The 22,413-nt window shown below is 38.9% G+C and overlaps 1 protein-coding gene across 1 annotated transcript; it reads left to right on the top strand.

Moving 5' to 3' along the window:
- Nucleotides 1-21,123, top strand: CCDC34 (coiled-coil domain containing 34). Its single transcript, XM_062614204.1, has 6 exons — nucleotides 1-300; nucleotides 4,582-4,714; nucleotides 7,518-7,625; nucleotides 17,083-17,241; nucleotides 18,927-19,068; nucleotides 20,637-21,123. The coding sequence occupies exons 1-6, from the start codon at nucleotides 116-118 to the stop codon at nucleotides 20,843-20,845; spliced, it is 936 nt and encodes a 311-aa protein (XP_062470188.1). The 5' UTR covers nucleotides 1-115; the 3' UTR covers nucleotides 20,846-21,123.
- The last annotated feature ends 1,290 nt before the right edge of the window (nucleotides 21,124-22,413 follow it).

Raw genomic sequence — 22,413 nt, 5'->3', positions numbered from 1 at the left:
GGAGAGGAGGGAGCCGCGGGGGCCGCCGGGAGAGCGGTGCTCTCTGGTGGCGGGCGGGAAGAAGCCGTTGACCGTTGTTAGGTGCTGCCTTCTACTCCCGGTTCTGCTCGCCGGCATGAGCAGCGGCGCCCGGACCCACGGCAGGAGGAGGAGAGCCGTCCACCTCGTCCCGCCGTCCTTTGCCAGCTCCGAGGAGCTCCTCAGTCCCTCCGGCAGCTCCCCGCTCGCTCCCGCTTCCCCCCCCAGCTCCCCGAGCGGCGAGGAGGAGGAGCGGGCGGCGGCCTCTCGGGGAGGCGATAGGTAACCCCTGCGTCCGGGCCCGGGTTCGAGCAGGGAGCTCGGGGCCGGCCTTCGTGTGAGGAGCCGGACTCCTGCACTCGCCTCCCTCCGCTTGAGGCCGGAAGGTTATTTCACATAAATATAGATTTGTTTGCATAGATAAGTGCTTTAGGCAGCTCCTTCGTTTTTATGGTATCTTAGGAAGTTGCAGGTTACAGAAGTACCTTCTGTTAGCTACGTATTTTCATGGGCTTATAAAATACCTATAAGCTGTTAGCCTGATCCTCAGGGTCTTTGCAACTTTCAGAAGTACAGCCATTGTTATCCTTTTAAATGCTCTTAGAAACTAACGAGCTGTTTTGCCTGGTGTACCTAGCTAGAAGCAGTTTTGTGTGTATGCATTGCACAGGTCTTCTTCCCGTGGCTTAATTTCATTCCCTTTTAATTATATGCAAACTTAATATGTCTTCTTTCCTTGGGATCTGCTCTGCTTGACAGGAGGATAAATAATTCTTATTTCTCCCTTTAAAATGGAAGGGGGAAGAGCAGGGAGCACCTGTCTTATTCTGGAATACTGTCTTCACAATGGAAACTTTGCAGATCTGTTCAGTAACTGATGGTGGATGTTACTAGCAAGTGGGATGAAGGAAGGACAGCTGAACTTCACAGGGGTGCAGGGTCTCAGTGTGGCTCTCAAGCTTCCATGAAGGGCAGTGGAGGAATATATACCACACAGAACTTTCCTTACAAGCATGTCTTGAAAAAGATGCTAAAAGTCCAGGGAAGGTATCCAGATGTAGTCAGGGAAGCGTCAGACTGAGAAGGATAATAACTAGTTTATAGTACTTCCTGTTTCAGGTTTTGTTAATTCTCCTTTTACTATTTCCCAGTGAGCAGCGATGTTCACGTACTTTGAAGTTCTGTAGCACTCGGTTCAAACCACTGCATGTCTTTGCAGCTGGAGATGCTGTTTGAGACAGCTCTCAATTTTAGGGCCTGTTGCTGCCGTATTCCCTGACAGTGGTAAGATATGACTGAAGACGACCTCTGTTAGGGCCTGAGCTTAAACAATCTTGTTAAACTCTGTGGGCACAATATAGACTTTGCTCATGCAGACACTGCATCTGAATAATACTGGTCTGTGTTGTAGTAAGTGTCTACTAAATGTTCATTTAGCAGCTTCCTTGTATGACTGCCAAGATCTGAAAAGTATAATAAACCCACTTCTTACAGCCACTACCCCCCACCCCACCCCCCTCCGCAATATGTACACACTCTCTCAGAGTCTTTTTTGTTGTTGTCCTCTTAAAACTGCACAAAAATTAGCCGGAGGCAGACATTTAATGTGTGAAATGCAATATTTGCAAAAGAGAAAAGCCTTGTTTTCAGCCTTGTGAAACAGTGTTAGGCATTTTCATACTTTCATTATGGATCAGGGTTATGTTTGATGGCATGACTAAAGTGAATATATGGTAAATGATAATCACAGTGTTCTGTTAATCAGACTTCAGTTCTAATGCCAAAAGGATCTAATTTAAGATGTTTATTTAAAAAGAAATGTGCACTTGAGCATATGGTACATTAAGAAGTCTTTCAATTATTCTGAAGAAGGTCATAGCTGTGAACATACTAGCATTTCAGAAAATGGTCCCATGAAATTCAGGGTCTGTGTAGCTTGAAATACATAATTGGTGTGCAGGGAGAGTGTAGTTGGATGCTCATTGAAGGACTGGGTTCTGGTCTGTGCTACAGTGCCATCTGAGAGCTTTAGACACAGTAGTGCAGAGAGGAGAAATGTGTCGCCTAGCAGTTTTTCATATTGAGCTTGTGTTGCCTTCTGTTTTAACTTCATTTTCTGATAATTCTTATTTATTGCATACAGCAAGTTTTTAACATTACTCTGATTCTTTTTAACTTTTTTTTTTCTTTTAGAAGTCAAAAGCTTCCACTTTGTAATTACTGATACAAGAAAACACAGTGAATATTATTTTTTCTTACTTCTGTCCTACTAGTATTTTTCTCAGGTTGGTTTAATATGTCAGCATTATTCTAGTAGAAGGTGCCTCAATGCAAATCATGCAGAGCGAAAGAATGTATTGAGGAAGTATCCCTGCCCAAAATGTCAAGTCTGGACAAAGTTGTGTTGGTTTCCTAAATTTGAATGCATAATACTTTTATCTTTTTCTTTAATAAACTTTCAGAGAGCTGTTTTCTAACAAGATGTGCTCTTATGAATTCTTAAGTTGCATCCCTTATTATATGTATCTGTTTAAAAACTGTGTTAATTTTTAGGTCTTTGTTAACGCTGTAGCATAAAAGCCCCGGTGTGCAGCAGGAAGTACTGGAAAATGCTGGGCTTGGGAGTGCTTGGACTGTGCTGTGTCTGTCCATGCATTGTCTTTGTGTCAAGGTGTCCTGCTGGTTCCACTGTGCTACATTTCTGTGGCAGCACAATATAAAGAGGGTTTCTCTTAGGGGAAAACAACCCTTTTCCAGGTTAGTTTCACTGTGAGTCAGTTCTCCTGGGTATGTTATGGCTTGGCCAGTGAATAGTCGTGTTCACACACACACCTGTGGGTAACAATAATAGACATTAGGACCGATGACATTGTCCCCGAATGCTTTATGTCACAGAAGTATATTCTAAAGAGTACTGGGATGTAAAACGGTTTGGCAACAGAGTATTGCTGTTCCCTGTGGATATGTAATACTTTTATATTGATAAAAAACAGATATCTTATGCTTAAAAGTTATTTCAGGAGCATTAACATAATATGCTTGTTTGGATGCCTATTCTGTAACTTGAATTCAGTAAACAGAATTACTCACTGTAGTGAAGTAGGTAGGTGTTTCCAGAACCCATACGTCCATATAAAATACTAAAATGAAGTCTAGTTTCACTGCTAAGTTGTAAATAAAAAATTCTGTATAAGATTGAAGGAATCTTGTAAAGAAATCTACTGGCACATTCTCAGTTCTCATTGACTTTGAGCCAATTGTACTGTATTATATATGAAATAGTTCATGTATAGAATATTTTAAAAGATATTTCTTGCCTGGGGCTAGGATTGCTGCATTATTTGTGAGTACAGAAGTTAGGAGTTATGCAAGATATCCTATTAAAAGTTTAATAGAACCTTGTATAATATCATCAAGTATTGTATGCAAGTCACATTTGTTAAGTATGTGACCTGGGCTCAGCAGCAGCAGTCATTTTCTCTCCTTCTTAGTAGCTGGTGCAGCGCTGTGTTTTTGACTTTTGGCCTGGGAACAGCACTGATAACACCGATGTTTTTAGTTGCTGCTAAGTAATGTTTACTCTGACCAAGGACTTTGTGAGCCTCATGCTCTGCCAGGGAGAAGGGGAAGCCGGGAGGAAGCAGAGACAGGACACCTGACCCAAACTAACCAAAGAAGTATTCCATACCACAGCACATCATGCGCAGGATGTAAAACTGGGGGCAGTTATCCGGAAGGGTTAGATCACTGCATGGTCGGGCTGGGTATCTGTCAGCGGGTGGTGAGCAGTTGTATTCTCTTTCCTTTTATTTCCCTTACCATTATTATTATTATTGATGGTAGCAGTAGTGGTTTTGTGTTATATCTTAGTTACTGGACTGTTCTTATCTCAGCCCCTGGGAGTTACATTCTTCTGAGTCTCCTCCCCATCCCTCTGGGAGCAGGGGGAGAAAGGAGGGGAGTGAGAGAGAGGCTGCGTGGCTGAGTTTAAACCATGACAGTATGTTTCCTGTGAAAGGTTTTTAGGGTGGAAAACTTTACCTGTTAGAATGAATGGATTCTTAATACTGAGATTGTTTGATATCATTGATCCAGTTCTATAGGACATGAAAGAAGAAAAAGCATTCACGGTTATCCTTTGCTTATGCTAAAGGCCACTTTGTACATGGAGCCTCTCTGTGACCAAGGACAGGGTGTTAATGTTAAGTTTGATTTCCTTTGGTTCCCTTGGTTGTGAGAAGGAAGGTAACACTTTGATGTTTCTGGTGTTGGTTTCTGTGTAGTTCATAAGAGGTAATACTTAAATCTCTTGCACGGTTTGGAACAGGGTGGGGAAAAATGACTAATAAGCTAGAATTTACTAAGTAGAAGATAAGGGGGGTGGTCAGAGGTGCACTATATATGCCATTTATTCATTCTGGAGATTGCTAAGCAAGTAAAAAAATGATGGAATTGCTGTCACAATATGCCATAAAAAGAATGTCATTTTGCAAGGCAGCAGCACTGCTTAAGTTTCCAATGAAATATAGGTAATGTTCTGTTACATTTCTCATTTTGATTCAGGAAGGCTGAAGACTCTGACATAGCAGAAGAGAAAAAAGAGTCACCTTGGAAAGATAACCTTTCACCATGGGAAGAATGGTTCATTGGAAAAGAGAAGGAGCTACGTGCCCGCTTACAAGCTAGAGCTGCAGAGGTGAATACATGCAGTTGGCTCAGTGTTAAGTCTAATAGAAGAGAGCAAGCACAGGAATTTTTTTTTTTTTTTTTGGGTTGTGGAAACCCAAGTAGTTTTAGCCATTATTTTTTAGTGTTTTGGGCTTCTGAAGCGTTTGTGTTTGACAATGCTGATGTGATTCACTCTGCGTGCATTCTCTTTTGCTGAGTGTTATGCTCCAAACATGCTTAATACTCTGCTTATCCAACTCCCAGGTAATGGGACTTTAAAATACTCAAGCATTTATATAATTGGTACCTTAATTTTCGTCATGGGTACATACGCAGGTAGTAAAACACGACAGGGTGTGTGCTGGGTGTAAGTATGCCAAGCTACTTGGTTAGATATAAGGCACAGTGTTGTTACCCACTTAATGTGTAATTATACAACTGTTTGGTGTCCTTTCCCAGGATAGGTTTCCCTATCCCAGGATTTTTCCTTCCTTCTATATTTTGCCCCCCTGCAAATTACATGTTTTGAATACCGGGGCTGGGGCAGAATTAAGTGCAAGCTGTATCTTTTCTTGATTAATGTATTTCTAGCTGCAGTTGATTAGATGATACTGTAAGTATTGGGTAGTGATTAGAGCAATCACATCAAAATTAGATCATTTGTCACTTCAGTTACTGATTTACTGTTTGATCTTGAGCAGTGTCCTAACCTTTCTATGATTGTCTTTATCTGTAAAGTGAATAATGTACAGCTGTTCTGTGTTGTTTATAAAACACCCACTGCTGGAATGTTCTGGAACAGTTGTTGAGAGGTTAGCATAACACCAGAATAGTTTGTTAAACTTGAGGAATATGGTAGGATCTGTTAATATTCACCACACATTTAATGACTTTCCCTTTAGATTCAATTCATCTCTCCCTATTTTAATTTTTAAATACAAAAAATGAGCCAAAGTAATTTCTGGTGTCATGTAAAACATATAGTTTGTCTATGGAGTTCTCACATGGTCTTGATGAGTAATCAAAGCAATTTATTCTTGTGTATCACATGATAGCATTTATACAGTACTAAATGTAATCGAGAAGAAATCTCTCAAATATATATTAAGAACAGTTGTAGGATAAGCATTACTTAAAGCCATGTAGAAATCAGTGGAATAGGTAAATGGTTTAAAATTTATTTTTAAGATTTTAAAAGCATTAGATGTTAAACTGCAATATATGCAACTCAAACAGCTTATATCAATCAACCTTTTTGTAAGATGCCAGAAGAGAACAAAGTATGTAATTGTGATATAAAAATGTGTTACTACATTTGCATATAAAAAGTATCCTAAGAAGAAATTGTGAAGTCCTAGGTCTTTTGCTGACAGCAGCATCGAAACTGCCCTGAATGTGGGAAATGTGAGTGAACATTTGAAGTGGATAGTGGATGTGGGTCTCCTAAGGTACTTACAGTGCCATTGCCTTTTCCAGAAACCACGGTCCCTGCAGTACAGATGTTTCAGAATTTAGAGGAGGTGTTAGTGGCTGTAACTTTGCCTCAGTACAGCCAACAACTATAGTTTCAAACTTTGTCTATATTGTGACTGTTTTCTATGAGCTTTCTGTGTGGGCTTCTGTTTTTTCAGAAAGAAGGGATTCTCTATGAAACTGACTGCAGCATAGGGACCATAAAATCAGTTTCGTGGAAATAATTCAATGTCTCTAAATTTTCATTGAAAAATAGTGCTTTGTGCTGATGCTACTGTTAGAGAAGCTGTTGTCCTAGTCATCTTTTTACTTTGATTAATTTCCTTGGAGAGATGTAAGTGATTGTGTATATACTCTATGTCCTATGAAGATACTTCAGAATTTCTTCTCTCATCTTCAAAATAAAGTTTTTGTTTCAAAGTTTGCTAAAATCTTCAATAAATTTGTCTTTAATCTTTCGGTTAGGCTTCTGGTACTAAAAATCACAAGTGAGTAATATTTCAATTAGCTTTCAGTGCTTTCCGGAATGCAGAGTGGTGTGTAAATTTTAAGTGTTGCATAAAATTATTGCCACAAATTAAGATTCCACTGACTGAAAGGACATTTAAGTAAGCTGAAGAATGAATTATTTCTAAAGCCTGAAATCACAGAATCATAGAATGGTTAGGGTTGGAAAGGACCTTAAGATCCTCTAGTTCCAACCCCCTACCACAGGTAGGGACACCTCACCAGGTTGCTCCAAGCCTTGTCCAACCTGGCCTTGAGCACTGCTGGGATGGGTCAGCCACAGCTTCTCTGGGCAACCTGTGCCAGCGCCTCACCACCTTCATGGGGAAGAATTCCTTCCTTGTATCTAACTTAAATCTCCCCTGTTTGTCTGAACCCATTACCCCTTGTCCTATCGCTGCAGTCCCTGATGAAAAGCCCCTCTCCAGATCCTTGTAAGCCCCTTTCAGATACTGGAAGGCTGCTATGAGGTCTCCACACAGCTTCTTTTCTCCAGGCTGAGCAGCCCCAACTTTCTCAGCCTATCTTCATACAGGAGTTGCTCCAGCCCCCTTATCCTCATGACCCTACTCTGGACTTGCTCCAACAGTTCTCTGTCCTTATGTTGAGGACAACAGAACTGCACACAGTGCTCCAAGTGGAAATACTTATTTCCAGTTCTTATTCTAAAAATTTCACACTTGTGTTTCCTAATATTTGTGTTGACTTTCATCCATCTTTTCCAAAATCTTAATGACAGAAAAATAAGTCTAATGGTTACATTGTTTTAACTGCAGCACTATTTCCAATATTGAGTGTATTGGTGTAGGCGGTCACCACAGATTTAAGATGTATACTTTTTCTTTAATTAGGAAAAGAATATACAGCTTGAGAAGATGAAGCAAAAGCAAGAATGTGAAAGGAGGAAAAGGATAGCTGAAGAGAAGCATAAGGAATGGGTCCAAAAAAAAAGAGAGGAGGTAAATACTGCTTTGGCTGCAAATACTCGAGCAAGTACCATGCTTTAAATAAATCTATGTAAAATTTACTTAGACTGGACAACCTGTTGTTAGTTGGAATGAATGGCAGTTTCAGTTGAGAATTCTAAAACCATGCCAACACAGTTAGACATTTTTCCAAGACTGATTTCTTTTTTTTTTTTTTCCTTTCTATAAGGTATAAAGAGATTTGTTTTCTGAGTAGTCATATAACTGACAATTGGCCTACATCTTGTGCAGTAGCCTTCTGCTAGTTATAGCTGGAGTCTAGTCTTCAGTATACCTTACTGTTTGTGACTTCCTAGGTTCAGTGTGAAGCATTTTGGGTAGAGTGTGTGTCTTGATTGTCTGCAATGTCTTGTGCACCAAGTAGAGCCAGAAGAAGTTTGAGTCAAGTACCATTGTGGACAGGCAAATAGTATGCTAGAGTTCAGAGGGATAATTGAGGTTTGAGGCCAGATTCAGGAAATTCTCCGTAGGCCACAGTATACAATTGGGAATTCCTTCGTCCAAAAAGTCATTTCTGAGGGGGATCAAAAATTTTTTTAAGTTCTCTTGAGAGGGATGTCTGTGTCTAGGGTCAGAATCAGACACAATCAATGTGACACCATACAGCTCTGTGTTGCACAAAGCAAGGGACAGAAACAGGAATGCCCCAGATGCTTGGGTTTGTTCAACCCCTGGTAGTTCATGGGCACATGGATTCGTTGGCTTACGGTCTTAGCAATGCCAGTTGTTTCCTGTTCTGTACTCTGGTACTGAATAAAATGAGATGAAAATTGAGTAAAGATATCACAGTGGCACTAGCTGAGCTGGATATCCAAACCTTATACATTTGTCTTCACCATTTCAGAACTCAGGATTCAGTCTACAACTGCTAGAATAACCTGTGTTTTGATCTAACCTAGGTTACTCTTGGTCTCCATGCTGACTGGGTGATTTGCATAAACCTACTTCAGAACCAGTCCTGCTCTAATAATTTGTTATGATGTAAAAAGGATTCTTCCTTATTCAAATACACAGCAAAAAGTAGTAGAAAATTTATTATTCAGCACTAACAATGCTGTTCTCTTCTAAAATGCAAATTAAATTGTAGGTGTCTGTAGCTATTTCCTGGCTTGGAAGAGTTTGGGCTGCCTGTTAAAATTGTTCACAGTTCAAAACAGTGAAAATTTTCATTTTCTCTCCTCCCTATCCCACCTTCAGCTTCTGTCAATTTCTACCTGCTTGGGTGCTCTTTGGACCTTTGTCCTTGTGGGTTTACTGAGCTTCTTCGCTGTTATTAATGGGAACAGGAGGGTTTTTTTTTAATGCTAATCAGGTCAGCCCAGAGGATGGAGATAAAATGTAATTGTGTTTGGAGTTTATCATGTTAGATTTTGGAAGGATAAGGTCATCCTTAGGCCATGTCCCAAGCTTTTACCAAAAGTAATCTGATTTTCATTTAAATTGTATGATTCATTAGCTAGTCTTTTCTGTAAACCACAGAAAATGTTCTTGATTGAAATCAAGAACAAACTGAGCTTAAAAGCTTAGCTGTCTTTAGGATATACTGCATAGACCTTACCACCTTTTCCACAAGATTTTTTTGTGGATCTGGACACAGGCTGAAGGATAAACATGTCAACTCAATGACTAAGAAGGTGTTTAAAATTGCATGAGGATCTGCTCTGTGATTTTGCCAGGCACAGACATGAGACTGGCTGGCCTGTAGTTCCCTGGGTCTTTTTTTTTTTTTTCCTTTTTTAAAAATGGGGTTGTGTTTCCCCTTTTCCAGTCAGTGGGAACTTCACCAGGTTGCCACAGCTTTTTGAATATGATGGATGACATAGCCACTTGCTCCACCAGTTCCCTCGGGACCCACAGGTGCATCTTGTCAGGTCCTGTGCCCTTATGCACTTTCAGGTTCCTTAGATGATCTTGAGCTTGATTTGCTCCTACAACAGGTGGTTCTTCATTCTCCCAGTCCCTGCTTTTGCTTTCTGTCACTTGGGCAGTGTGGCTGGAGCTCTTCCTGACGAAGTGGAATGTTTGTGCATAAAAGAATTCTGCTGTTTTCTGTATGCCAAGCAAGTTTTCTTGCATTTTATTGCATGGCAATGTCAATTGTGATACTTTTACTGTTAAACATAGTGCTTTTGGGTCAGGTTAGGAAGCAGAGCTTGAGCCCCATTCACTGGCAGTTTTCTTTTTATTGTTTTAATATATATTTAAAACTATATGCTGTGAATTTTTGATGTTTCCGATTATTTTACATAAGCTATTTTTGTAAATAAAGGAACCATAGCCATTTAGTGTTCTATGTGAATAGCTTTCGTGATTTGAAAGGTTATAAATGAACTAGAAGTAATATTTTGAAATATAAACTATCAAAGAACATTCTAAGATGTGAAATATGTTTATGCAAATATGACAAAATTTTCCAGCTCAATAGGAATTGAAAGTTTAATAAAATTAACTGTCAGGTGCTGTCCTGGTTCTACTAATGCCTTTAGAGTTTCCAGTAAGATACCAGATCTCTGGAGGACAAAGGTAGTCTTATATTTTCTCTCTCCTAAAGTGGAGTCATTTTTGTATAAACACAAGTCTGTTGGACTTGTTTTGATTTAGATGTAGTAGAGCTTTATTTTTTAAGTAGTCACTGGAATATCAATCTTTCATCTATTAAAATCAATATTTTAACACTAAAATATCTCCAAACATTCCTTTGATTCCAGAAGAAAATTTGCACAAACCCGCCATGATTTTGTATATAACTAAAACTTCTTTTTCTTAGTTACTGATAGATTTATTAATAAAAATAAGGTGGCATGACTATAAATGCTGAGCAAGTAAAGCTGGTGTTCAGTGTCTTGTTTTCATTTTTAAATTGGCCTTGATTTGAGTAGTATGCAGGACTGAACAGCAAAGCCATTAGAATCTGTCTTCATCTTTCAGGATTGTTAATTAGTTGCTTGGTTGCTAATTGCTGCATTTAGTCTCCAGTTTGGTTGAGAGCCCTTGTGTAGGCAACTAATAGCTGAACCATGAAGTCTGAAAAGAAGGAATTGATGTCCTCAATTCCTATCACATCACAGAACTGAATCTTGCATAGGTATTGAAAACTTAACTACTGTCTCATTTTTTTCAGGTTAGAATTAATGCTCATGAAAGCTTAGTTTCTCTATGTAAGTTCATTCTGGTGCTTTATGTGTTTTTTTTTCTCAGCAAGAAAGGAGCCATACTTAGAGGAATTAAGTTTTTTATTGAAAATAAAACCAAAGAATGCCTAGAATTTATCATTGCAAAAAGAGACCCTTGAAATCTATCATTTCATGCTTACCTATTGACTTCCTGTAGATACTGAACAGATCAGTTAACTTCAGTTGTTATTCTCCACCACTGAATAAGTTAAAAAAACTCTAACAACCACTAACACCACCATTACTTCACCCTCCTCTGCAAAGCTACTTCATTCTTAGAATGCCGATAGAATAGGAACTTAGAAATATCTAGTGTGTTCAATTTGTGTATATGCATATGTGTACATACAGAAACAGTGAGATTGGAAAAGACCTTTAAGATTATCAAGTCCAACCTTACCCCCGCACTCCCAAGTCCACCACTAAACCATGCCACTGAAGGCGTTGTCTACGCATCTTTATATTACATATTGTGGGTTAGCTCCAGTAGGCAGCTCAGCTCAGCCCAGCACAGCTGCTCGTTCCCTCCCCCGCAGTGGGACTGGGGAAAGAATCGGAAGGGTAAAAGTGAGATAAAGGCAGTTCAATAGGTAAAGCTAAAGCTGTGCACACAAGCAAAGCAATATAAGGAATTCATTCCCCACTTCCCATGAGCAGGCAGATGTTCATCCATCTTCAGGAAAGCAGGGCTCCCATCACCCATAACAGTTACTTGGGAAGACAAACACCATTACTCCCAGCATCCCTCCTTTTCTTCCTTTCCTCCAGCTTTCATATGCTCTGGGTCTGGGATATCCCTTGGGTCAGCTGGAGTGAGCTGTCCTAGTCATGTCCCCTCCCAACTCCTTGTGCACCCCCAGCCTGCTTGCTGGTGGAGTGGTATGAGAAAGAGCAAAAACCTTGAAGCTGTATAAGCACTGCTCAGCAGTAACAACAGCAGAACACTTGTTTCCATCACAAATCCAAAGCATAGCACAGCAGGAGCTGCTATAAAGAAAATTATCTCCATCTCAGCCAAAACCCAGTACATATGTAATATATGTATTTGCAACAGTAACTGCTATCTCAGCAGCGGAATGATTGCATCCCCAAAACCATGTAATTCTGAAACTCATGCTGTTAGCATCCTTGTCATTGGTCTTTAACTGGCATATAATACTTTGTGCTATATTAATGTGATACCTATATTAAGGTGATAGCAAAGTTATAAGAGCACAGGTAGTGAAGTTACACATTTTATATTGAAAAAATCATTCTAATACTAATCTTAATTTGACTGTATCATTTCTAATACTTTCTGCATTGTTCTTACAATTTACTTTGCTATTGGCTGGTATTCTTCATAAGAAGGAAAAATCAGTATGAAATATGAAAGCCTAAGACCAACACACTGTCAAATAATGAGTGACAATGAGAACATTGCAGCAGACTTCCCTTTCTTGGTGTGCCTCATGATTCTTCTCAGAAGAGAGAATTAGATTCCAGCTGTTACTCCAAAGACATTTTGTTTAATGCATACTTTATCTCACTATTGTAACAGAGAACAGAGATGGTTCAGCAGCTTGACCGTGACTTTCAAGTTAAAAAGTCATGCTCACTCCTGCTCTCTTTCTCTCATCCAATGGATTGTTAATTATTTGGTGAGGAGTGGTGGTACCTCTTCAACAGAAGAGGTGGAGAATCCTATCATCCCAGCCTGCAGCTTGGTAGATGGAATCTTCTCCCCACAGTGGGACATGTTAGTTTGAATTCCCTCAGGCAGACAGGCAGTGAAATCTGGATTTTCCCTGTCCTAGGTTAATGTTCTAACAGCTAATGTTCTCAGTCAAAGTAGTGGTTGCTGCTACATTTTATGTGAAGTCTGATGTGCTGTGGTTTTTGCTGACAGTTTAGACCTGAAAGAGATTCTGGGACGTTCACCTTGTTTAAGACTGAACCCTTTCAAGAAAGTACTTGTGAGGGAAGCTTAAAATCGAGCATACTTTCCACTCCTGAGAACCAACTGCGTTTAAGAATTCAAGTTTCCTGTTTATTTACCTAAGTCTGTCTTTACATAGTTAAACTCCCTTTGTGACTGGGCTTAATTAAGGAGTTTTTGTCTGCATATTGTGGGGTTTTCCACATCTAGACCTGGAGTACTTTACAACGTACTTTACTTTTTAGCACAGTGTTGATGTGTCTTCAAACAAAACTTTTCAGTGAGGTTGTGCATGGCCAATGCCATGCTTATAACTGTACTTTGTACCTGGCTCATCATTTTATCCAGACTTACTTTCTACTGTAAGTAGAATGAAATAATTCTTAATGTTTAATGTTAGAATGAGTTTTAGATACACTTCTGGAGGAGGAGGTCAGAGTGGCAGATGACTGAAATAGGAATGCCTGTGTGTTTTAACAGAATTCATGGAGTCTGTGCTCTTCTGAAGCCTCTGAGAGTGTTCAGGGACTAATTACATTAAGACTTTCTGCTTGTCACATATATTGAATACTCACATGAAAGAGCATGGTTTGGGAGAAAGATGCATGTATGTAACCATCTTCAAATTCTCTAGTTACTAGACTGCAGTGGGGTTGTCGTGGTTTAAACCCAGTCAGGTAATTCGTTCGCTCACTTCCCCCCCTTTTCTTGCCCTCCCCCTGCTCTCGGAGGGACGGAGAGGAGAATTGAAAAGAATGCAACTCCACGGGTTGAGATAAGAACAGTTTAGTAACTAAGGTATAACACAGATCACTACTGCTACCACCAATGATAATAATGATAAAGGAAATAACAAGGGAAGAGAATACATCATCTCACCACCAGCCGACCGATAACTCGCCCCCCCAGCCCGACCAAGCTCCGACCAATACCTCCTCCAACCCCTCAGTCTCCCAGCCCTTCCGGCTAACTCCCAGTTACATCCTGGGCATGACGTGCTGTGGTATGGAATACCTCTTTGGTCAGTTTGGGTCAGGTGTCCTGTCTCTTCTTCCTCCTGGCTTCCCCTCCTCCCTGGCAGAGCATGAGGCTCACAAAGTCCTTGGCCAAACCAAAACATCCTTGTTATCAGCTCTGTTCCTGAGCTGAAAGTCAAAACATTGCACTGCACCAGCTACCAAGAAGGGGAAAAATGACTGCTACTGCTGAACCCAGGACAGGGGTCTGCACTGACTGTGTGAACTGGAATAGTAAATCATAAACGCGCCTGCCAGTAGACAAATGCAGCTCAGTGTTGTTTCACTGACCTCCTTTCTGGCCTCTTCTTCTTTTCGCATATCAGTTCTTGAGAGATTAAAGAAGTATTTCTGTGGGCTAGGCTTGGTGACTGAGCTGTGTAATATGGCTAAATTGAAAACATAATAAAAATTGGCTGAACAACTGAGATTTCTGAGGTTGCTAACTGTGATTGATGCTCAGGATTATTATGATGATAAACAGGGAAATTTGGATGTATGTTCTGCTGCTAGTAATGTGGACTTTTCCTACATTTTACCATCAGTCAGCATCAAATAATGCTAGCATGTGGTAGCTAAGATGTCAGAGCAAACAGCTGTAAAATACAACCATCAGTTATCTATGAAAAGTGTTGTTATGTTTTGCAGACCAGAAAATGGGAAAGGATTGCCATCAGAAGTATCTTAAAAAATATAAACCCCAACATTAATTTCTGGAAAGATATCTGTTCAGTGGCACCCACATAGAAAATGTGGAACAGAAAGCAGCTCTGTATTGTACCCTTTCCAGCCTCTCATATATTTTATTAATTTTCCCTGCATTGTTCCTGTTTCAATGGCAATTGGGCTTTTTTCTGCCTGGACAATTATTTCATATTTCTACCTTCTGTTAGGAAGAAAGTGGAATGCTTCTTTGAATTTTAAATTCCTCTGCCAGTTCTCCTCATACACAGAGGTCTGATTTTTCTTGAAAAGTTAGTTCTGCTGATGAGGCATTGGTACTGACTCAGTGACACACATGCTATCTACTGAGTCACCACCTCTGCTTGTGGCACAGCTGGGTTTGTTTTGGGTGGGGAATTAAGTGACTTAGCTCAGGATTTGGTAGTTTCTAAGGCTTGATAGGATCACAGCCCAGAGCAGTAAACCCACAGGGCAGATTTGTATCATTTCTCCTTAATAATGTGCTGGGGTGGAGTGGAAGGAGAACAAACCTTTCTTGCAATGGGTAATTGGATGTTTTACAATCAATACTTTAATTTATGTAATACCTGTAATCATATTTTAAAATGTACGTAAATTTTACTAGTGGCTTAGTGAATAGATTATGTCTGTTTGGAATGCAGGATGAAAGAGAATTTTTAAAACCCAATCTGACAACACCAAGCACGAACAAATTACATAATTTCCCTCCCCCCATATAATGTGTAAGGAGAGTGAAAGGAGGATTGAATAGCATGGACATTAATATGCACATTCCTAGCATTTTTGATAGGTTTGTGTGAGGCAAAGTAGTTAGGATGGGAAAGAGCTTGAGAAGGCCAGGGTGACAGGAGCTTTGCATGAAACAGGTTATTAAAGCAGCTGGGAATTTGGTTTATACTAACTTTATGAATGAAAAGCTGTTCTGTGCATAAGGAAAGAGGAAACGTTTCTGATTTGTCTGCAGAATAATTTCTAGGCAGCTACAAAGTCTGCAGTTCTTCAGAGACCCTCCCCATCTTGAGGATGTCTCACTGGAAGTAACATTTAGCAACAGTTGTAGCTTTCATGGTAGCATGCACGGTATATCGTTGTTTGCATAGGACCTAATTTAACTTTGGGTCAGCCTAGATAGTAGCTACACTCATCTGAAGTATTGTGAGTAAAGATAATTTAAGAAGATTCCCTGCCTTTTGATTACAGTCTTCAGAAAGATTTTTAGGCTATTTTCTGCTTGTAATTGTTGCCCATTATTGAACAATCCCCCTAGCTATGGAAGGGGCCCATTATTTATTTTTTTTTCGTTTTCATTTTTTTCGTATATTTATTTTCATGGTTTTTTTGTGTAAGACCCATAGCTTAGAAGAGGTAAAATGGGATGACTATTCCTGCTCTTGTGTGGTTTTCTGCTTTTTCATTTATTTATTATACTTTGCAGTTGTAGTTTTAGGCTCTTGACTTCTGTACTGCCAACTGGAATCATTCTTGAGTCAGCATAAGTTCTGCTAAACTACACATCTCCTTTTATTCAAGAGAAGTATGCATAAAAGAAAAAAAGATTCTTTAAAAGAAAAATATTTTTATTCAAGAGTTCTTTTCTGTGAAGTGGAAACTGATGTCAAATCTTCTGCCTCTCTTCCAAGTCATGTGCGCAGCTTGGCTGGTAAATATCTTCACCTTTATGTGTGTATGCAGATTCTTCAGAGCTAAGCAAACTGAGCAGAAATAGTGCTGTATGAGTAGAATCCCAGACATCTGATAAAGGTTATGAAAAGGAAGGGATGGGAGAGCTATTGTTGGTCTTCCAGTGAAAATACCTCCTGCTCAGATCAAGAAAAGGCTATCTGTATGTGCTTGTTTGCTTACAGAATGGTCCTCAAAACATTGAAAAGATGTAGAAGTGAATGAAACCTCTGTGTATTGTATCTTTCAAATTATACAATTATATAGCAGTTTCACTTCACACAGTTGCCACTTTTTGCCTACCCTAAAAGGTGTTTTCTTATTTTCCCTTTCATCATTTAAGAGGATAAATGTGTAGATGGATTCATAGAAGTTGGTATGCAAATAAACTAAAGAATAAAATAAATGTTGAGAATACATGAACATAAAACATAAAACATGTACTGTGTTATTTTTGTGTCAGTTTATGGTTTTGTGTCCTGAACAATCTGCATATCTCAGTGACTCTCAGAAGGGGACAAGTTGTCTGACTTCCATTTGGAACTGTAGTTTGCTCTGGATTCACTGAAAAGTAAACCTAACATGTTATTGTCAAGAACTGCAACCTGTATTTCTTCCCCAGAAAAACTGAGAAGTGTCTGAAGTGTTTTAAAAAATGTTGACTAAATCAAACAAAGTAGTAAACATCATAGCAAAAGGAGTCCTGAAAGTAATTTTTGTATCATATTTTGTGACAGTTTTCTATGTTTAAAATTATTTTATCTGGGACCTGGTGATGATTGATTCTGTTTTCAAAGACCTTACAATGTTTCTTTTTCTCAGGTCTATGATAATTTTATTTGTAATCATGTAATACAATGAACTGTAGTACTCTTAAGAATTGCTTATTGAAATTACTGAAAAGTTTCTGTTCTGTTTATTCAATCTATTTCACGTAGGAAAGAAGGGAAAAGGAACGAAAGTTGAGCAAAGAAATGGCAGAAAAAGCCACAAGGGAGCTAGAAAAGATGCAGTTACAAGAAAAGGCTGAAGTAAAGTATAAAGAATGGTTAAAGAAGAAGAGAGCTGAAGAGGCAGAAAAGAGGAAGAAAGAGAAGGTATTGATCAACTAATAATTTATTTGGATGGAGTTACCTAAATACAGAATTATTAAATGTATTGGTTGATGAAATTGAGTAGAATTTATCAAATGACAGTGTCGTACATGAAAAAGAACTTGTGTCGAATGGGCACATTTACATTACAACTTCTGAAAGGACACAGGGGTACAGTCTGCAAAGCAAGATACATAGTAATGCATTTTGGTTATTAGTCTACTGCAAACCACCTGCAATTGTACTTGGACCTGTCGTATCTCAGGGTGACCCAAACAGAAAATAGGCAATTGCCTATATGCACAATTTTCTCCCAGCACCACAATAGTAATAGTTCTATTACTATTACATTTGCACATATTTCTGATGAAAAGCATTTTTCTTTGTATCTCTCTGTACCAGTCTAATTCTAGGAGTTATAATTTTAATGTTATTTCATATTAATTAATTACCTATGTATTTTCATAGTGAGTTTCAAAAGACCTCTTACTTATTTTAACCTTCCTAAAGGACAGCCTTTGAAGTACTCTAGTTTACTAGAACAGGTGCTCTAACAAGGCTATGCTTGCAGGAATCATCCAGAATTCCTCTGAAGTATCACATATTGGTAATGATTATGGCTGAAAACTATGAAATGTGTGACCAGCTCTCTTATCTGTGAGGTTGATTGATTGGTTTGTTTTAATTTAATTAACATTACAGTTTTATTTTTCAGTAGAATATGTAATATTATAGGAGTATTACACTACTGTTGTAGCTAAGTGTGGGGAGGATTATGGTGAGAAAAACTTCTCTATATTCCTCTTGACATTACAGCAGTTGTTCTTAAAGTGCAGAACACATTTGTAAGTATTTCACAAGTACATATAATAATTTATTTGGATTAACTTTAAAATACCATCAACTGTATCAGATCAATTTTCAGGCCTTAATTATATCAGTTTCTCAGTATCTTGAAATTTCCCATATAATTAAAACACACTTAAATATTCTGTACTGGTGGTGTTTATTTCCTGATTAACAAATTGATTCTGTGTCTCTGCTGAGCTCTAAAATGCAGAGCACAAGACTTTGAAACCCAAGAAAATGAAAGTCAAACAGATTTAAACCACGTGTGTTCTTTTTAGACATGTCTTCGTTAAGCAAGTTCTTGTAAGCTGTGTTCATAGTATCAGTTAAACTGAATTTAAATCTAAATGCTGTGCCTAAATATATTAGTTTTACTCTTTTTTCTGATTAATGGTTCCCCAAGCCTGCTGCAGGCTTGGAGGGAACACAGTCATAACTAACCCATGAGCTGCATGAATATGGGTAGATGAGAGAAAGAATGAGTGGCTGTCCCAGATGCAATAGCCTCTTTAGGCTAACTGCAGCGCAGTAGGCCCTGGTCACCTGCCCATTATGTTCAGAATACCTTCTGTATATAGTCTTCCAAAAGGTTTCTTAGAGTTTTTTCTCAGAGAAACACTGGATTAATGTGGAAGTTGGTTTGTTTGGTTTTTTTTTTTCCTTTTTTTCCAAGACTTAAAGAAAAAAGAAAGTTACTCTTCTATTGTCAGGAAAATGTATTTGAAAACATTGAAATATACTTAGCAGTCTGGGAATCTGCAAAAGATGTATTTTACCATTTTGTGTATATTGTACAGGGCTTTGTCTCTAAGTATCTTAGATTTTTGTTTTATTTCTAGGAAAGAGAAAGAGAAAGGGAAGCTGAGCTACAGGAGAAGAAAACAAGATCAGAGAAGATCTTTAAGGAATGGCTACATAATGCTAGAAATAAACCACGCCCTGTTTTAAATGGTTATGGCTTTCCATGTGGGAAGACTACAGGTTTGTATTTCTACATGTATGCCGTGACTTAGGTTTGTGGTTCCTTCCCTCTAAACTTTTAATGTAAAATGAAGCCCATTTAAGATTTTCTTCCAGTATCTAATTTTGGCACACAGGAATGAATATCTCATGGTGTAAATCAGAGAAGCTTCTACTCTGAGGCCCTTTGTACATTCTTGTAGCCCTTCGTGCTATTTGGGATGAAAATTACATAGTTTGAGAGAATAATGTGGCATACCAAATGATAACTGATTTTGATCTAATTTTTCTAATTTGGCATAAGAATCACTAGAATCAATTGCTGGTTCCTGTAAAGCAAATCAGTTATGTTAGAATGCTGGTAAAGTTAGTGTTTGTGTTACAGATGATGTGTGCCACCTTCTTACACCTGAATCCCCTTAGAAAGGAAGTGTTTTTTTGAGCTGGAAAAGTTAATAAGGGACTGATTAAAGTCCTGTCTGAAAAAGAAGAGTTGGGAATCAACCTTCATCCTTAGCTAGGATTTCCTTTCCATTTAGCTTTACACCTGGATCATACCTTCTTGCCTTCTCTAACCCTATTCTTTTTTTGTTTGAAAGGGAACTGTTAAAGAGAATGCTGTTGATAGTGGGGTGTTTTGTGAGTCTCACTTTATTTAGTACTTTCTGTCATCCCACATGGTTCAAAAGCAGAAGAGCAGTACGAAATAGAATTGTATTATATGTTTGTGTGCTTAATTAATGCTTAAAATATATATATATTCTTTTGTCTATATTTTTTTAGAATTGAAATAATTGCTATTATTCAAATTGTCAACAGAAAATATTTTGGGATCTAAATTCCAGCCTCTGAATGTTTAAGAAAAATGTGTCAAGCAAGTGGAGTTCTTTTGCTTCCATATGTTTATAAATGGTGATATACCTTGCCCTCATGTTTTGTTTTGGACCTTCATTACTTCCCCACAGCTGCAATCACTTGTTTAAGTGATTTCTGAAACAGTTCTCTACTCAGCTGTGCTCATGCAATAGAATGTGTTACAGACTGTTTTACCCAACCACGATGTATGCACTGAAATTTCACTACAAATGACTGATGGGAAACATGTTTCTTCTGTTTCATTTCGTGTTTTCTCATACTGCTTTATGGGCCCTGAGTTATTCATTGCAGGTTATTAATGTATACGTGGAAAATTAGTGTTTTTTTCTCCTCAATAAAATGAAGAATAACAGTTAGACAAAGATGGAAAAATACATGAGCTTTGCATACGTGGTAGCAGGAAGTTTTATTTATAAATGCTTTGAAATAATGCAGAGTAGCTAAGTCGTAGACATTTAAAGCTTTTACACAAATGATTAAGCATTATGAATGTTAAGCATCCAACCTGCTTATTATTTTAAATAGAGATGAAGAATATTCCAGTTATTGGTAAAAATAAGAAAATAATTGAAATTGTATGATGTGCTTATGCTGTCTTCATCTGCAGGTGCTGTTGAATTCATTAGTCCAGATGATTATTATAACTGCTTGCGCTATGAAGCTTGTAGTGTAAATAATCGTTTTTAGTTACACGTGTTTTCTAAACATTTTAGGGTGTGCTGATGGAAATTTGTATCCAGTTCCGGCATATTGTAATCCCATTCCTTGGAAACCTGTACATGTGCCTCCTCCAAAGGAAGACAGTGTTCTTACCATGAAGAAGAGACCTGTATCTTCTCAGTCATATGTGTCTTTGCCTATAGTAAGTTACAAGCCCAGGGACAAAGCCTGCGTTAGATCCTTGAGTGGAAAACAGTTGTAACAGAGAAAACAGAACTGTTCTTAGGATCTTGAGTGAACTGAACCAGAAGTATTAGTAAAAACAAAAAAGACACACACAAAAAGACCCCCAAGAAAGAAAGCCCCAAACCAACCAACAAAACAAACACAAAAAAAAAGAGAAAAAAAGGAAAAAACCACCAAACCCTCAAATAAAAATGAAAAAAGCCCAACCTCAAACCAAAAGAATTCATATTTAGCCAATTGTAATGGGACTGTAGATCCATACCAATAAAATGCATGGGATTGTTTTTTCCTTTCTTCTTTTGCTGTTGAGTGAGTTCTTTTGTCTATGTGATTGTTCTTTGGGGCACCAATATTACTGGGTTATTTTAAAGGTGCTAATTAAAACAGACTTTAAAGCGATTCTTGGCTTAATCCTGAAGAAATTCAAGACCTGTCTGCAGTTGCAGGGCTATGATGTAATTGGGATTGCAGAGATGTGGTGGGATAGCTTACATCACCGGGGAGCTGCAGTGAATGGCTGGCAGGCTTTTTAAGCCCGGGCTGGGTTAGCAATGAGGGGAGGGAGCAGAAGGAACACATCAAGTTTTGCTTGAGGACCAATGATTAGCTGAGACCTAACAAGTCAAGATTAAAAAGGGAGACCAGGGTGGGCAGTGTTGTGGTGGGCATCTATTGCAGACCACCTGATCAGGAAGAAGTATGTGACGTTATTCAGGCAGTTGGAAGAAGCCTTATTCTTGCAGGCCCTGGACTCACAGGAAGACTTGAACTGCCCTGGAATCTGCTGGAAGGGCAATACAGCAGGCCACAAGGAGTCAAGGTAGTTTCTGGAGAGCACTGGTAGCTTCCTGACACAGCTGGTAGAGGAGCTGACAAGGGGAGCCTCTTTACTAAACCTGATACGCACAAACAAGGGAGAACTGGTCAGGGACGTGAAGGTTTCGTGTAGCTTTGCCTGCAATGATAGTGGAGTTCAAGATCCTAAGAGGAGGGAATAAACAGTAGCAGGACCCTGAACTTCAGGAGAGCAGGTTTTGTCTTGTTGAGGAACGTGGAAGCATCCCGTGAAATATGGTCATGGAAAGAATGATCCAGGAGAGCTGGTGATTTTCAAGGACTGTTTCCTCTAAGCTCCAGGATTCTTCATCTCAATGAGCAAAAAGTCAAGCATAGGCAAACAAGGAAGCATTGACTACAGTTATAGAATCATAGAATAGTTAGGGTTGGAAAGGACTTTAAGATTATCTAGTTAAATACAAAAAGGAAGCATACATGAGGGAGTAGCAGGAGCAGGTGTCCCAGGTGGAATATAGACACAGTGTGCAAGTGTGTGAAAATGGGATTAGGAAAGCCAAAGCTTATGTGCAGGTATATAATCAGCAAAAGGGAAATTAAGACAAATGTGGGCTCACTGCCAGATGAGCAGGGGCTTGGTGAAAATGGGAACAGAAAAGGCTGAGGTACTCAATACCTTCTTCACTTTTTTCTTTTTTCCTGGCAGTCTGCTGATTGACCTCAGAAATATCAGGTCGCAGAGTCCAGTGGGAAAAACTGGAGCAAGGAATACAGCCTTGGTGTTGGTGT

The sequence above is a fragment of the Pezoporus occidentalis genome, unplaced genomic scaffold, assembly GCF_034315485.1.
Source record: "Pezoporus occidentalis ecotype Australia unplaced genomic scaffold, CSIRO_AGI_Poc_V1 ctg173, whole genome shotgun sequence".
In the NCBI taxonomy this organism is placed as follows: domain Eukaryota; kingdom Metazoa; phylum Chordata; class Aves; order Psittaciformes; family Psittacidae; genus Pezoporus; species Pezoporus occidentalis.
Note: the sequence above shows the minus strand (reverse complement) of the source record. Positions and strands in the feature narration are given on the sequence as shown.